Here is a 16584-nt window from a genome sequence, read left to right as displayed (position 1 = left end):
TCATGAAGTAAGTGGTGAGCATATCTTCTTTCAGTTTGTGTTTTGGAGGGCAGTAGATAGCACTTATATTAATGGGACCCATATTTGTTTCCACGGTGATTGTAGTTGCCTGAAGATATTCCTCTCTAAATATGCTATGTACGTGGTGCTTTATGTTCTTTTTTATGATGACAGCGGTTCCTCCATTTGATGTATTTCCGGGATGGTTTGTTGTGTATATATTAAATTCGTTATATTCCACCGACTTTTGGTCATTAAGATGTGTTTCAGATATGAGCGCAATATCTATCTTGTTTATCTTGATCAACGTTTCAAGGTCATGTTGGTTTGGGACCAGACCGTTGATATTAAGGGTGATAATACGCAATGAGGTCATTATTATTTGTTTTCCATAAGTTTGGTAATGAGGGTTAGCATTGAACCCATGAGTGCTATTAGTTGGTCTATCTTTTCAGCTTGTTTACAGATTACGAAGCTTGCATATACATTCCAGTGGTGCGTCAGGTTAATGTGACCGTGTTGTACTGTATATGTTTTAAATTGTAATTTTCCATCTTTTTAGTAAAAGATGGCCCCGTGCGAGTTTCTTACGCCGGTTCTTCTCGCCGGGTTAGTTCCCGAACCGGTGGTAGGCACCGTAGTATCGACGTTCGGTAAAGTTTTTGTAAAAAAATTACTCCGAATAAAAATATTTTTGATTTTGATTTTGATTTTGATTTTGATTAGTTCTTCTAGATTATTATATCTACGCTTTTCTTCAGGTGTATGGTGGTAACTGTCGTCAGATCTAGGTATATCTTTGCGATGTGTTCTCTGCGACCTTTCTTGGTCGTCTGTATTCTTATTGTCTTGTTGTCGTTGTCCTGATTTTCTTTTTGATTTGTCAATCCTAATTTGCATGTTGTTGTTAGTTTTTTCCAAATTTTCGATAGTTCTTATTGTGTCATTGCTGGTTTTTTTCGCCGGTGTTTTGTTTTGTAAGGCTTTGTTCATGATGTCATTATATCTGTGGGGTCCATAGTTCGTTTGTGGAGATGGTATTATGTCTTTTTGTGTTTCCGTTCTTGGTTTCACTTTGTTTTCATTTTCTATTGGAGTTCGGGTTTTATAGTGTGGTGTTTTTTTGAGTAATTTTATCTTTTTTCTCGACAGTATATCTTTATATACTTGACAACCTTTGTAGCTAGCTGGATGAGCACCAGAGCATAACGCACATACAGCAGGTGTATTTTTGTCCATTATACAAGATGTTGTTTTGTGTGGACCTGCACATTTCACACATCTGTATGGCCTCATGCAATTGTTTTTTGTATGTCCGTATTGTTGGCATCTATTGCATTGGACTACTGTGATATTTGGTTTTCTAGGATCTTCAATTGTAACTACTTGATTGTAGATGTATCTTATGGTTTTTATTAATTTATTGTTTTCGTTTGGGTGGACATTGACGAAGAAGACATTCATAGGTTCCTTAGTACCTTTTCTGCGGGCTGTAACTATCTCACCCTTTACCTTATTTCCAGTTTCTTCTATTGCCTGAACAATTGCATCCACTGGAGTGCTGTGGTGCAGGTTTTTAATGACGAATCTTGGGTATCTTTCTTGTTTGTATGTGAAAGTGGACTATATATAATAACTATCTAGTAAAATAAAATAGTGCATAAATTAGATTCTGTAATGCTAAGTACTCACATACGGTTTTGCTAGATAGTTTTACTCCAAATCGAGCAATAACCACCGTGTGGACAGCAAAACTGACAGCTCGAAGGCTCGAGAAGCCGAGCCGGTTCGATGGAATTAAATATGTCAAATATGTCATTTCCTTCGATTCGGAGTAATAAGGTAAGTACAGGAAAAATACCGTTTTTTCGATAATCATTCATATTTATTTATTTTCACATGCATATTTACATAGGTATATTACATAGAAGCCTTAAGCTTAGTGTTGCCATATCGTGGTATCACAGTCCCGGAACTGACGAGTTCGTTATAAATTAAACCTTAATGCTATTGTTATAAAGCTTAGTATGCTAAAAGCCTTTTAAAACAAGCCGCACTTATCCTAAATGAAAAAATGTGAAAAAGATGACTTTTATAAACAAAAAAGGGATACAAACATTTTTGGGATAACATAAACTTAATAAGCTGAGAATCGAGATGAGTAGATGGTTGTATGGAATTTTTTTTTCAGGCAACTGAAAACCTACAGGAATAGTGATATAACTTTGACATTTCTGGCTTTTTTATGAAATTAAATAACTATTGATGACAGTAATGAATAATACTTAAGCACAAGAATAGCGTTTTTGCCTTCGATCTTAGTTCAATCAAATCATCGAAGAATACAAAGCTCCAAATTACAAGAATTAGTCCCCCTGAAATCTATCTTACACTTCTCCCTAAAATAAAAAATAAAACCTTTAAATATTGTAATAGATACTTAAGCAGGTACATGTCTCCTTTTAATGGTAACATGTAAAGTTTTAATTTTGGCAACTGAATTCATAATCAGTTTATCTAAAGAAATAAAGCTTTGTCTACATAAAGTTATTAAGTTACTAAGGTTAATACATGAGTAGTTTGAGTATAAAAATCATTAATGGGGTTAAAAATCTAAGATTATTGTTGAGGCATCCACCTACATCCTCTTTTACTGTCAAAATCAAAATTCTGTTTAAAAAGCGGCTGGAACAGTTGATAATTTCGAAAGTCAAACTGATGCACTCAAAGATTAAATTATAACTTTACTTTCTTAAGCAGATTCTGACATAAAATCTGATTAATATCAAACTCTTCATTAAATTGTTAAGTTATCATTAAATATCTGATTGCGGCTGAAAGATCAACTGATCCACGCGTACTGGCGGAGTGCCTTGTCCGTATAAATGAGATCAATAGTGATATCCGTTGGCGCCCCCACCTCCGGAACCGGATCCGAATCCACCGCCCCCACCGCCGGAACCGGATCCGAATCCACCGCCCCCGCTACCGCCGAATCCGCCGCCGCCGCCAGCGCCCCCGCTACCCCCGAATCCGCCGCCACCGCCCCCGGAACCGCGGAAGCCCCCGCCGCCACCGCCCCCAGAACCGCCGGAACCACCGCCGTTGTAGGCTCCCTCACTGGAAATATTTAATTTCAATTTTCAAGATCAATTATATGTTTTGGATGTTTTCATGTTGGATAATGAGTAATAATATGACACATAATATTATACTAAAATATGAAATATTTCTAAATAAATTATTTCGGAGGCTTACGATTATCATTAACAATAGAGCTATATTTTTTATAAACACGTAGGTAAAAAAATCTTCTTTAAATTTTCCTTTATATGAACGGAAAACAGAGGAAAATGGACAATTGACATTATAATATGATATTGAATTCAGGATTAACTTTAATAGAAACTGGCACATAAGGGCTTATCCATTTTAATATTTATAATTCTCTAGTCAATAATAAATATTAAATTAGTACTTACGAAGAAGGATTCCTCTTATTAAACTCTATGGACTGCAGAATAGCATCTGGTATGGGAGGCGGCGTGGGCAGGTGATCACCTACTGGATGGAAGCCGTTCTCATCTGCTGTATACGTCAGCGAGATCTTCTGACCATCAGGGGCCTGGTACGAGAAGGCCCCCTCGGCGGTTACAGCGGGGCCTTCGGGCCCCTGAGCGCGCGGGGACCCGCTCTCTTGGGCGGAAATGCCGTTGCCTGTTTCGTAGCTGTGAAATAAAAAAAAAAAAATACTTTTTAAAAATTTCTTCAATGTGTTCTTTATTATTATTTTATGTTGCTGGTGTTACGTAGTTTATATACTCTTTGCTGGTTACAAAGAATATGTAATTACGACGTTATATTGGTAATCATAATAATGAGCTACCTAAGTAGATAACGGGTGTATAATTCAGGCTAATCTTAGGCAGAAAAATCCATACTCCTAAAAATATTCTACGCGCAAAGTATTAAAAAGCGCGCGTCGCTTAGTTTACGTAAAAGCTTTTAAACGTAAGCTTATGGCCATTAAAAGTCAGGGATTTCATAAAAGCACACGATCAAAGTCATTTAAAACTTCTCCAATCTCATTACATGGGATTTTAAATATGGCGCAAAAATATCCACTGCGTTATATTCTGATGGGATAAAGTTTCTTTCTTTTGTTTAATTGTTTAATATTGTATCATTTACTTTTTGCTTCTGACTTATAGTATTATTTTTGTTTGCAATAAAAGGTATCACTTAAATAATAAGTAATAGGGAATAAAATCTTATGTACGCTTGTTTCTGGTTTAAGTTGTCTCGATGAAATTGCTGCAAGACTACCTTTTGTACAGCTTCTACTTCAGTACTTTTGCAACTGAGTATTTAGTGAGTTAAGCTCAGAGTAAACAACTGAAGTATTAAAATACTTTAGTTGTTTGGGGTTCCTTAGCTGAAGTTTAAAAAGGGGACCCTATTACTAAGACTTCGCCCGTTGTATATCTCAGGGCCCCCGTAAGGTTTACTGGCGCCTGTGTGCAAAAAAAAAAAGGATTTTGGCGCCTCTTCAGGCAAATTTTTGGATCGTTGGTTTTGGCGCCCCTAAAGATGATGATTTGGCGCCTTTAGAGGATGGCGCCCGTGTGCATTGCACATATGGTAGCGGGGGCCCTGGTCTATCTATATTGCAAGAACCGTGAAAGCTAGACAGTTTCAAAAGTGTGCAACAAATATAAAGAATTTTCGTTATAATATTCTACCCTATGTTTAAAAAGGTTTCAAGGAAGTTTTTCTTCAATTAGTGATGTTTAATCATTAAATCGATATCCCGGAACCGAGTGGATTCCGAATCGATTTGAATGTTCGAAACGTGAGGAACTAAGGGCAGGCGTCGTGATCGGCATGATATTTCCACACCGTATAATGCTCTACGTACACGATTTATGGCAAACGATATTGAATATATCCGTTTGGAATCATCTTTAAATAATGGAAAATGTGGTGAAAATGGGTTAACCAAGGACGAAAACGTAATCTAGTGAAGGCCTCGAGAGTTTTATTCGTTTTGAAAACGCTTTTTAATGGTCGTTTTAGGATTTAAGTAGTTGCATAATTTTGGCAAAAAAGAGTCTGGCCAAAAGTACGTATCAACACGTAAAGACGCATTTAGGTACACAAAGTACATTTTGTGTCGAAAGTGTGTTCAAGCGTAGCGTACGGCTTTAAAAGTAAAGCACCCTCATTTAAAACCATTAAAGACCTATTTCTTATGTCAATGAACACACTCTTTTTTCACTGGGCTGATTTTTTAATCGTCAGATAAATTTTAGCAATGGAATAAATTTGGCGTTTTGACAGATTTTATATGGAAAAAATGTCAAATAGTCATAATTATTATTTAGGTAAAAGTTATCTGACGATTGATAAATCGGCCCATAAATTACTACAGAGTTACTTAAGTAAGTATATGTCTTTAACTAATTAGCCTCCTTACATAAATAATGAAATAGGTACAGGTTGTTTATTTATTCGTAAGTTCTTTCTCGCGATATACGCTTTACTATTAAGGTGCAGTAGTTGTTGCAACTACATAAAGTGGGTTTTTTTTAATAATATTTTTTGTAAAGGAAGGTATATCAGTACACAATTTGAAAAATTTTGCTCGATAGAAAAAAAACTCAAAGATGACTGTTATAACGCTGTTTATCATAATTAAATCATTTTATGGCTAAATTACACACTTTCTAGTAAAAACAAAAAATGTAGTACATTTGTCGTAACCTAACCTAAACGATTTGATATATTTGATTTGTGTAATACTAAAAACAAAAAGTTTTTTCTTTTATTCCCTATTATCACGGCACGCGGCGAGCGCGTAACAGCCACTGTACAAGGCGCGCTGATATGAATGTTATTTTAATGTCCTTTACGTCGATATTCGTACTGACAGACATCGACCTGCTAATTTTAGGGACTACTGGGCCTTAAGTAATTATTCTTAGGGCCTCTTGCTGAAGTCACCGCTATTTACTCGACAACGAAGTCAAAAAAAATATCATAAATTGGCATCGCTCTCATGGCACGTTGTAAGTCTGTCTGTTGAATAATATGAACACATCTAATATGCAGGTTGTTAGCTTTTACACTTTACACCGTCTTCATAGTTCATACCCTGACAAAATTGCCCGGATCAGCAATTTAGATCGGTATGAAGACGGACTATTCTCATAGAAAAATTTGTTCATTTTGACGGGCTCATTTGATGGTTTTAACTAAGGATAACGGTGTTAAACATAACAAACTGTATAAAATTGTCGTGTCACAGTGTTTGTGCGCGAACTTCTCCAAAACGGCTCAACCAATTTTAATGAAACTTTGTAATGAGAATAGGCTTTTATCTACTTTTTATATTGATACTAGAAACAATTTATATGGCAAAACAACGTTTTCTGGATCAGCCAGTATTAAATATGATAAAAGATCGATTTTTTTATTAACTTTCTAATAAAATATGGCAACGTGACTCTCAGTAGTTTACCTGAACTTGTAGTTCCCATCGCCGTTGTTCTCGTTCTCGTATTTCAGTATGGGGATGTTGGCGCCGGAGCCGCCCCCCGCGCCGCCTGCGCCGCCGCCGAAACCGCCGCCCCCGCCACCACCACCGAATGGTCCACCACCTCCACCACCTTTGGAACAGAAAATAGAATTTATAACATGGGAATAAAAACATCCCACAGTATTAAGGGTTCCGTGCAATGTATTATGGTTTCATTGCCAGGGACGTTGCTGTCGTCCGGGACCCATACTAGGCGGATGTTGTTGTTCCTTCCCAGCATGAGCAGGTCCCAAGCCTAGCCAGTTCATCAGCAACCGCTGACGAATTGGTTAGGCTTGGGGCCGAGAGTCTCATATATGGCCCAGAACCGGTCCGTGGTATACTTCCCAGTACCACAAAGCAAGTGCTCAAGGAATATGGTCACAGACTAAGCAGGAAGCAATGGGCTGACACCCCCGGCTTTGAACACTCCAAGGCACTCGTGACACCAACCCCAACCATATCGTTTAATTTATGAGCAGCATTGGGTTGGGGAAACGTATCATGGATTTCGAGTCGAATTAGGTTGCGAGAAATGTATTGAGTGAATTTTTCAAAATAAAGCTAGGTACTGTAAATTACTTATGTAAACTAGTAGTGTGTGCTCGTCTGGTTGTTAATATATTCATTTGTCAAATACGACTTCTCTTTTTTGAATAGAAGGAAAAGATAGAGAGAGTTATAATTATTATTCATGTTAATCAACCGACTAAAAACGTTACCCAAGCTGACACAAATCGGTTTAACTCTTATACCCACCTCCAGAGCCGGGGAATCCCCCAAGTCCAGCGTTACCGCCCCCGCCGCCTCCACCCTTCGGTGGTAGGTACTGCGGCTCAAGACGACCACATAGCGTCGTTGTCACCAACACCGATACCAATGTTATCTGTAAGAAAAGAAAAAACATGAGCTCATAAGTTTTTAGGAAATTGATTTGACTTAGTAGATACTCATAGGAAAGTAGCTTACACAATAATATGTTAGAGATGGTAGAAGGCTATGAGATTGTCTACTTCTTATTTAGATATTAATGTTAGTGCCCAAGTATGAATTTTCGACGCTACTAGGTAGGTTTCATTATAAGATAAAAATCCAGCGTTATCAGCAGAATACAATTTTTGAATGTAGTTCCGTTCCGTTATTACGCGTTGCGCCTTGGGCTAGACTGAAAAAGTTGAAACGACACATTTTTATTACTACCTGCATGGTAGGAGCAGAGGGCGCTGATGGTATTACTATGAGTCAACTAGATGGCGTTTTTTGAGAATAAGCAGCGACGCGTTGTTAGTATTCCTGGCCGTCAGTAGTGAGGTTTTTTAAATAATTTTTTTGAGTGTATAATATGACGTATGTACAGGTTTTTTGAACATAAGAAATAACTTCGTTCCATTCGTGTGTCCCTTGACACCTCTCAAGTTTTATTTATACATCATGAGTAAACAGAGTAGTCTAATTTACGTTAAGTTTGCTATAAGCATCAGGACAAAGATCTTACACATCAAGGTCCTCTACGAATCAATACCTACTAGTACCATTACTTTTTAAGTTTTTTTTTTTTACCATTACGTTTCCTTTCATCGCTTTGGATGAATAGCCATCTATTCATCTAAAGCGATGAAAGGAAACTCTAAGAAATAATTTTCTCGTATGTAATTACATGGAAAATTATAATGAAAACCTCCGACAATGTTGTTAGAATAGGGAATTTTACGCAAATATAGAAGCATATAGAGCTCTACTAGCACGTACAGGCCGACAGAAAGTAGAAAAGTTGTCAAACGTCGAACAAAAAAAAATTCTCACCTCCGGGCAGAAAACGTCAACTTTCGGCCCGCTGCGCTTAGGTGCCCCATACACGGGACAATTTGTCGTTTCGATCGATCGTCAAGAAAATCGTCCAATCGATCTTTTGAACGTAAAATCGTTTGCGATATTGCTACACACGTATAATTTGTCGTTCGATTTTAACATCGAGGAGATTTTAACGTCGTTACGATAATTGTCCCTTTGTAATTTGTATGGCCACCTTTACTGATGTTGCCGTTTTCCGCCTCCGTCGATGAGAAAAATAGTATACGCACCATGGGCAGTAAATAAGAAAGCCTCAGATTACATGTGATCTGAGACATTTCTTATTTTTCTGCATAATGTACTACTGTTTACTGCCTAATGTCTATGCTGGGGGGTGCCTCTAGCGTGAAAACATTGCAGTAATATTTTAATTATTGTCCTATTACATAGTTACCTTTTATCCTCGTTCATTAATACTTTATACTTTTTTGTAACCAAGCTTTAAATTTACCAGTCGTGGGATGGATAGGCCAAAGTTTTAGCAGTCAAACAAGTACTTTTATTAGCTATATTATATAGCTTTAATTTAACAAAAATGTACCAGTACGAGCTTTTGCCCGTAGCTTCGCTCGCGTTAAGAAGTATTATTATATACAAATTTTTATCCCCTATTTGAGCCCCTTGGGGTTGCAATTTATCAAAATCCTTTCTTAGCGGATGCCTACGTCATAACATCTACCTGCATGCCAAATTTCAGCCCGATCCGTCCAGTGGTTTGGGCTGTGCGTTGATAGATCACTATGTCAATCAGTCAGTCAGTCACCTTTGAGTTTTATATATTATTAGCGGCCCGCCTCGGCTTCGCACGGGTGGACATTGATTTTCAAATATTTTTTTTTCAATCTTTATTTCTTAGTCAATCTTTATGTTAAGCAGAACATAAAAATGGTTTACACTATTTAGCCTGTAACTACTATATTATAATTATTATACACATTTTTATTGTATTTTTTTATATTTTAAGTGTTATGTTTCATTTATAGTTATAGAAATTAATTATAATAGCAATCAAACATAATAGTCATTCAAAACGTACTGAATTAATGAAGCACTATAATATTATCCCATCAATGAAGCGGCACCCGGCTGTCGCATAACTATTATATTATAAATCTATTGTGTCTGCGATTCCCATGATCGAGGTAATAATAATTAATATTTACGTGGACTCTCCGGGCGAGCACACCCGCGCGGCGCGCCTTGCCGACGCCCAATTCGCAACGTGCAGCAGAAATCGTAATATTATCTACATTAATATAATAATAATATAATATCTATGGACGCTTCACACCACGTCAGTCTGGCCCCGTGCTAAGTACCTAAAGGACTTGTGTTACAGGTACCAGACAACGGAAATATATTTAATACTTTTATACTATACATATATTTAAGATTTTTATTATATCATACACATATTTAATACACATCCAGACCCGGGAACATTGAAAACTTTTTGTTCCGTCAGCGGGATTCGAACCCGCGACCCCCGGCTTGAGCTACCAACGCGCTCACCACTGAGCCACAGAGGTCGTCACATTAACTGTACTTAGTAATGAAATAATTTATTTTGATAAGAATTAATGCCATGAGTAAAATAAAGGCATTTAAATGTAGTCCAAAAACATTTCAAGATTTTTTAATAAAAAATGGTTGATTTTTTACACCTTGCGTCCGAAAATCCCAAATATCTTACGGTACCCTATTTTTTTCCAAAATAAAATTTAGCCTATGTTCAGCAGAATTAATGTAGGATTCCAATTGTAAAAGAATCTTTCAAATCGGTCCAGTAGTTTCGAAGCCTATTCAAGACAAACAAACAATCAAATCTTTCCTCTTTATAATAGTAGTGTAGATATAGATTGTGGTGAATTCAAATTATTAAAATAAAAAATTGTTTTGTTTGCTACCTAAATTGTTTACATAAAATCCATTTGTAAAAGTGTTTTAAAGTCAAACGTTTCAATCATTAGTTACAACAAAACGTGCATTGTTTGACCCTTTTTGACCGCAAGTAAACCCATTGTCTAGCTATTACCATGGCTATTACCTATGTAAACAGCGCGACTTTACAACACTCGGGACAACTCGTGAGACCAATAATAGTTTAACAGCCTGCGATATAAAATTTGAACGATAAAGGCGAAACCGCACCAAAGCGACACGATCACAACGAAATGAACCAGTAGGCCGACTTCAAACAAGCATGCTATGAACGGCTGAGCAAAGCAAATACCCGGCGCGCGCGGGCCGATATGCCATACTACGTCAAACGTAAAAACGAGAACACTTCAGGATCAATTCAGACAGCCGCCAAGTCAATTTCTGTTTTGGACTTTTCCATCCACAAATATTTGTTGACTAGGCTATCAGTGTCGCAGCTGCTATGCAATATCCTCATTTATCGCAAGTAACAATGCGTACTTCTTTTCTCTTGCGCTTCCTAACCTCACGCGATGTCGTATACAAAAGTGATGGCAAACCGAGTTTGCGGCTATCTTGGAACTGGCAACCATGGATATTCATGTACAAAATGCATAAAACTTTAATTCTGTACCAAAATTATAAAAAAAAGATGCTTCAATTTTGATGAACAACTATGTCTGTTTACGGGCTGGCAACCCTAGGTTGCGGCCGACTTAGAGCTGGCAACCATTTATACCTTATTCTGTCTCGTCATTTTCTTTCAAATGATGTAAAATTTATTGAAAAAAAATATACATGCAAATTTATGCATTTATCTCATGAACATTAAACTTAATTAGAGGTACTTGCGGCTATTTTTGACAAGGCAACCCAACATTAATCCATTCTATACGTTCTAAAGATTATTTTAAAATATATTCGATCGAAAAAAACGATTCCTGCAGGATTTTACGCTCAATACTCTTAAAAAAGTTTGTAAAACGATTGTAAAACTTCAATTGTATGGAACGAATGTCGTTACCGCGTAGTGTCGCGTAGTCTCACCTTTAGGAGTAAGTTTTATGACAAGTATCTCGGTAGGAAAGTCGTGATATGCCAAAATGCACTTGATGAAGTAATAACGCGGATGATCGACTATAATTTAAATTTGTAATGAGACTACCGTCACTTCCTCTTTGAGGTGGTAAAATGACACTTTTTTCGCATAAAGAAATATCTTTATTTAAGCAATAGCTTATAATTAAGATTTTGACCTGCAAATAATTCTCTTTCGTTTTTCATACATATAACCATTCTCGGTATTATAAAGGCTTTGAGTGAAAATTATTATTTTACAAGAGTGTGAGAGTGGAAGAATAAGGTAAGTAACATGAAAAAAACTTTCCGTTTTTTTGCCTAAATGGAGGCTTTAGGATCGGAAAATTATTTGAAATAGAAAAGCTGTGTATTATATGTGTAGCCAGATATATTAGCCAGGTGATGAAGTAGATAAGTTACAAGTTTTATGAAAATAATAAGGGAAAAATGAGTTATTGTCCGTATGTTACGAAATGTTACTTGTTCGATTCTTCCACTCACGTCTTCTGACAGAACACATACGTCATGTGGAAGAAGCAGGTAAGTAACAGTTAGAAACTTGGCGTGCCGAAAAAATGGTTTGAAAACAAAAAACTACGGATATGAAGCAGATAAGTTACAAGGTTTTTAAAAATAATAAGGGAAAAATTTGTAATCCTACTAATATTATAAAGTGGAAAGTTTGTTTGGATGTGTGGATGTATGGATGTGTGGATGTGTGGATGTTTGTTACTCTTTCACGCAAAAAGTACTGAACGGATTTTAATGAAACTTTATAATAATATAGCTTATACATCAGAATAACATATAGGCTACCATTTTAACCGACTTTCAAAATGGGGGAGGTGTTATGTTCGTTTTTTTATATTCAAAGATTACTCCGCCGTTTGTTAACCGATTTTCAAAATTTTTCTTTTGGTATATAGGGTATTATCCTAGTTTGGTATTTTATTCACAAAAGTGGTAATCTGATGAAGGATCCATAAGTAATCGAGGGAACTCCGCAAAACTTATAGGGAAACATGTGGAAACTTCAGTTTCGTGAGAAGTATTCTAAGCATATGCTACCAACAAGTAAGATTTTGCACCGAGATATACCTGGTATACCGTGGTTCGGAAAGTGCTGAGAGAACTCCTGATTCTTTATAGATACAAGTTTGGGAGTATCGGCGTTGTTTTAAGAACGGAAAGCATATGCTACTAATGTAATTTGCATATTCATCATCATCATCATCATCACTACCATATTATACTATGCATCGTCCCATGGTTATGACTTATGAGCCTATAATGACCCTGTTATTGGTACTTTTCATAATCTTTTAGATCGAGACTCGAGTTTGTCAAGCAATAATTTAAAAATATCTATAATTACCTAATATGATAAACCTGAAGTGTATGTTTGCTTGAACGCGTTAATCTCAGGTCATTTAAAAACTTATTTCAGTGTTAGATAGCTCATCTATTGAGTAAGACTATAGGCTATACAATATTATTACGCTAAGACTTATACGACCGAAGAAACTCAGGAAAATGAAGGAAAAACGGGGGAAATATTAGAAATTACGAACTACTGGAGCAATTTTTATGGCAATACTAAGCACAGATATAGAGTAGACCAAGTGAAGGGAGTAGGGACACATGCTATTTTTTATGGGAAAATGTACGGTTTTCGTAAAATTCCTAATTTACGCGGGCGAAGCCGCGCGGGACATCTAGTTGTCCATAAATTACAAAATGTTAGTTATCTGGTTCTTCCACTCACGCTTTTAATTGATAACATCCCATACTCAATAGTTTTATAATACCTGTCAGCCAAAGTAAATTAATTGAAATTTAACGAACTTTCGGATTTCAGTTAACAATAGCGTCGCGTTGTTGCTAGATATTGAGTTATCACAGATTAGCCGAAAGGCTAATCTGTGATAACTCAATATCTAGCAACAACCAGACTTCATTAATTTTACAAAAGCTGAAAGTTTTCCTTTATAAACCTGAAACCCGGAAGTTTGGGTCGCGGTTACTTTAGGAGGTATCCAGTTCTGTTGCTCTACCTAACCTTCGATAAAGGATAAAGCTCAATTATTTTATCTTATTTATTTTTTCGAGATATAACTTAAGGACTCTCGTCACCCACTTCCCCACACATTTGGCGAAAGTCTGGCTGAGGCTGGCCCTTGGGTTATGAATCAACTGGACTGACTACGGTAGAGTTTAGGGCATTAAGAACTAAGCTTTATTAACTTAAGGTTTCTAGTAAAAATATTCACTTTTAAATACCAAATTATTCTAAGTTTTTCGCATATAAAATTGTGGGCGACAGCTAATAATTAAAGGAAAATTGATATCTTATAATTTATAAATAAGATTAAATATCATGTTACTGAAAATATTTTGTTAAATAGAACGTGGAAGAAATAATAATTATTACGATAAATATGTTAGGTACCCATTTTATGCTTATGACAGTTTCCCAAAATAGCATATTAAAAAAACAAGAAATTGAATGCGATATAAGTTGGTACACATAAAAAGAAATTTATGAAAGTCAATTTTCTTTGAACTTTGTGAATTTCAATGTGGATAATTATACTAAAATTATGTTTCATTACCTAATTATGGATATTATTTAAAATAATTAGGCACATTACTAATCTCCTTTGCTTAAAGTGACTTTTAATTTTGCGAAATAATTATAAAAAAGCAACACTTATTTTTGGAATTTATATTAACATCTATTTAAGTGACTTCTAAAAGACTGTTTATAATAATAATATAATAATATCTATGGACGCTTCACACCACGTCAGTCTGGCTCTGTGTTAAGTACCCGAAGGACTTAAGTTACGGGTACCAGACAACGGAAATATATTTAATACTTTTATACTATACATATTATTATAATTAAGATTTTTATTAAATGATACACATATTTTATACACATCCATTACCCAGGAACTTTGAAAACTTTTTTTACGTCCGCGGGATTCGAACCCGCCACCCCCGGCTAGAGCTACCAACAGCCCACCAACTGAGCCACAGAGGTCGTCATTTATAAATATTCAACGGTGTTTTCGGAACCTAAACTTACTTTTTATCAAAGTAAGTCCTTTTAATGTTCCTCTAATAGTGCGAGTGTCCATGGGCGATGGTAGCTGCTTTCCATCAGGTAGATCGTTTGCCCTTTATTTTATAAAAAAAAAACTTACCTTATATAAAGTCATGGTTCCGAAGCCAGCATCGGCGTTGAAGCGACTTCGTATAATAGAGTGCTGGCAGATGTGCCCGGGTTTATATTAGCCCGTCTGCCCTTTCGGTTGCCTCACCTTGTGCGTGGACTATCTAGACATTGTGGAATCTTTAGGGATACATTTCTAAACTATAGGTCAAGTGGTAAGAAGTCGAGCACGAGCTTTGAACTAAGGAGGTCGGTGCCTTTTACTTATTTTTGTTACATTTTAAGGTTATCTGACAATTTGCCTTCGCATTTTTTTAACAGTGCAGTGATATCTTTATTTTACTCTGATAAAACTTAAATACCTTTAAGTTGAATAGAGAGTTGCTTTAAAGTTACATTAAGTTACGGTCTTGAAACTTTATCGAGTCAGCATGACATAAATTGAGCGGTTCAAAAGAGAAATAAGGGCTTCTCAAAAACGCTACTGTGATTTAAATTAGCTTCAGCCCCTTGGCGGGATTCTAACCCGTGACCTCCGGCTTAAGCGTCGATGGACGATGCGCTGCTCAACTGAGCCATGGAGGTCGTCAAAATTTTGAAAATGCGAGTAAAACTTATAGGATAATATTATCTACTCGTCATTATAGGTGGAGTATGATTGATTTTACACGCCGCATATTATCACGTAGTATATTAACTGTGATAGGCTACTTAAGGTCACAGCACACATATCAACTAAGAAAGGGATCGTCACCGTATCGCCTTTAGCCACGCCGTCAACCAGGCGTCAACCTAACGTATGCACGTAACCAAAGCGTATGAGCAGCTCCTGTATGTCAACTCGGCTACGGCTTGGCCACACCGCGCTAACTGCTCGCCGACCGCTGGCCGCAGATCAGTTTAAAGCAAGGGTGGACGAGGAAACGTAAGCTTGGGTACGGAGAGACGTATGCGCGGAAACTGCAAGTTGACCCACGCATCGCATCGCGGTTCGGAGTCTGTTCCGAGGCGACTCCGCTCAGGGCGGCATAAATAGTCAGTACTTAAGATGCGACCCAGTCTCAAGACGCGGTTCGGCTCTGTGATTGGTCCAAATTTTGACAGCCAACCAATGAACCTTGTCTGGAGACCGAGATGCATCTTGAGTACTGACTATTTATACCGGCCTTAGTGTGCGTTGCAACTTGCAGTAGGCAGTTTCATACAAACAATATTGAACGGCTCGAGGCGATACGGTGACGATCCCTTTCCGAGTTGATATGTGCGCTGTGACCCTTAGGTTTATATTGATGTCGATGTTTTGTATCAATTCTGATGCCAATACAGTAGAGTCCCATTAATCCGACAAACGTTTTGCAGGGCCATGTCGGATTACCGAATTTGTCGGATTATAGAGTACTACCTAGAGTTTTACACATTACAAATCAAAATGATAAGTTTTTATCTGATCTACAAATCATTTTCCTAAAGCTAGGTACTCATATACTCGTACTCATAGTACCCAGCTTAAAGTTGCCTCGAGTACAAAGCTTTTATTTCTGGACATTTAGTTTTCAATTTAGCATTACGCATGTAAATGAAGATAATATAAATAATGTTATGTACCTAAATTAACCAGTGATAGGCATGTCGGATTACAAGGGGCGCCGGATTAGCGAGGATCTACTGTAGTACATTGATATTTCATATTACTACGAACCACTCGCTATTGTCAAAAGTCAGTCCTGTGCCTAATCAGATTGCCAGTTGCGCCGCGCGCCGGTCGTACACAAGAAAGTGCTCTTGTGTACTGCGCACACACTTGAGCACTATAAAATTGCTCCTGCGTAACTGGCCTGGTTTTATAATTTATTAAAACAGGTCACCGAAACTGTGCGGGAGTTAAATTCTATCTAGTATTTTGTACTTTTATATGTGAACATTTCCAATAAGCCACAGTATGCCGATGGCATGTCACAGTATCAGATCAGGCAAATGC

At 37.0% G+C, this 16584-nt stretch overlaps 1 protein-coding gene across 1 annotated transcript; it reads right to left on the bottom strand.

Moving 5' to 3' along the window:
• Positions 1 to 1871: 1871 nt before the first annotated feature.
• Positions 1872 to 14704, bottom strand: LOC121732628 (pupal cuticle protein 20-like). Its single transcript, XM_042122578.1, has 6 exons — positions 14638 to 14704; positions 7337 to 7463; positions 6521 to 6668; positions 3483 to 3728; positions 3065 to 3120; positions 1872 to 2986 (listed from the first exon to the last, which is right to left on the bottom strand). The coding sequence occupies exons 1-6, from the start codon at positions 14650 to 14652 to the stop codon at positions 2892 to 2894; spliced, it is 687 nt and encodes a 228-aa protein (XP_041978512.1). The 5' UTR covers positions 14653 to 14704; the 3' UTR covers positions 1872 to 2891.
• Positions 14705 to 16584: the final 1880 nt, after the last annotated feature.

The sequence above is a fragment of the Aricia agestis genome, chromosome 12, assembly GCF_905147365.1.
Source record: "Aricia agestis chromosome 12, ilAriAges1.1, whole genome shotgun sequence".
Taxonomy (NCBI): Eukaryota; Metazoa; Arthropoda; class Insecta; order Lepidoptera; family Lycaenidae; genus Aricia; species Aricia agestis.
Note: the sequence above shows the minus strand (reverse complement) of the source record. Positions and strands in the feature narration are given on the sequence as shown.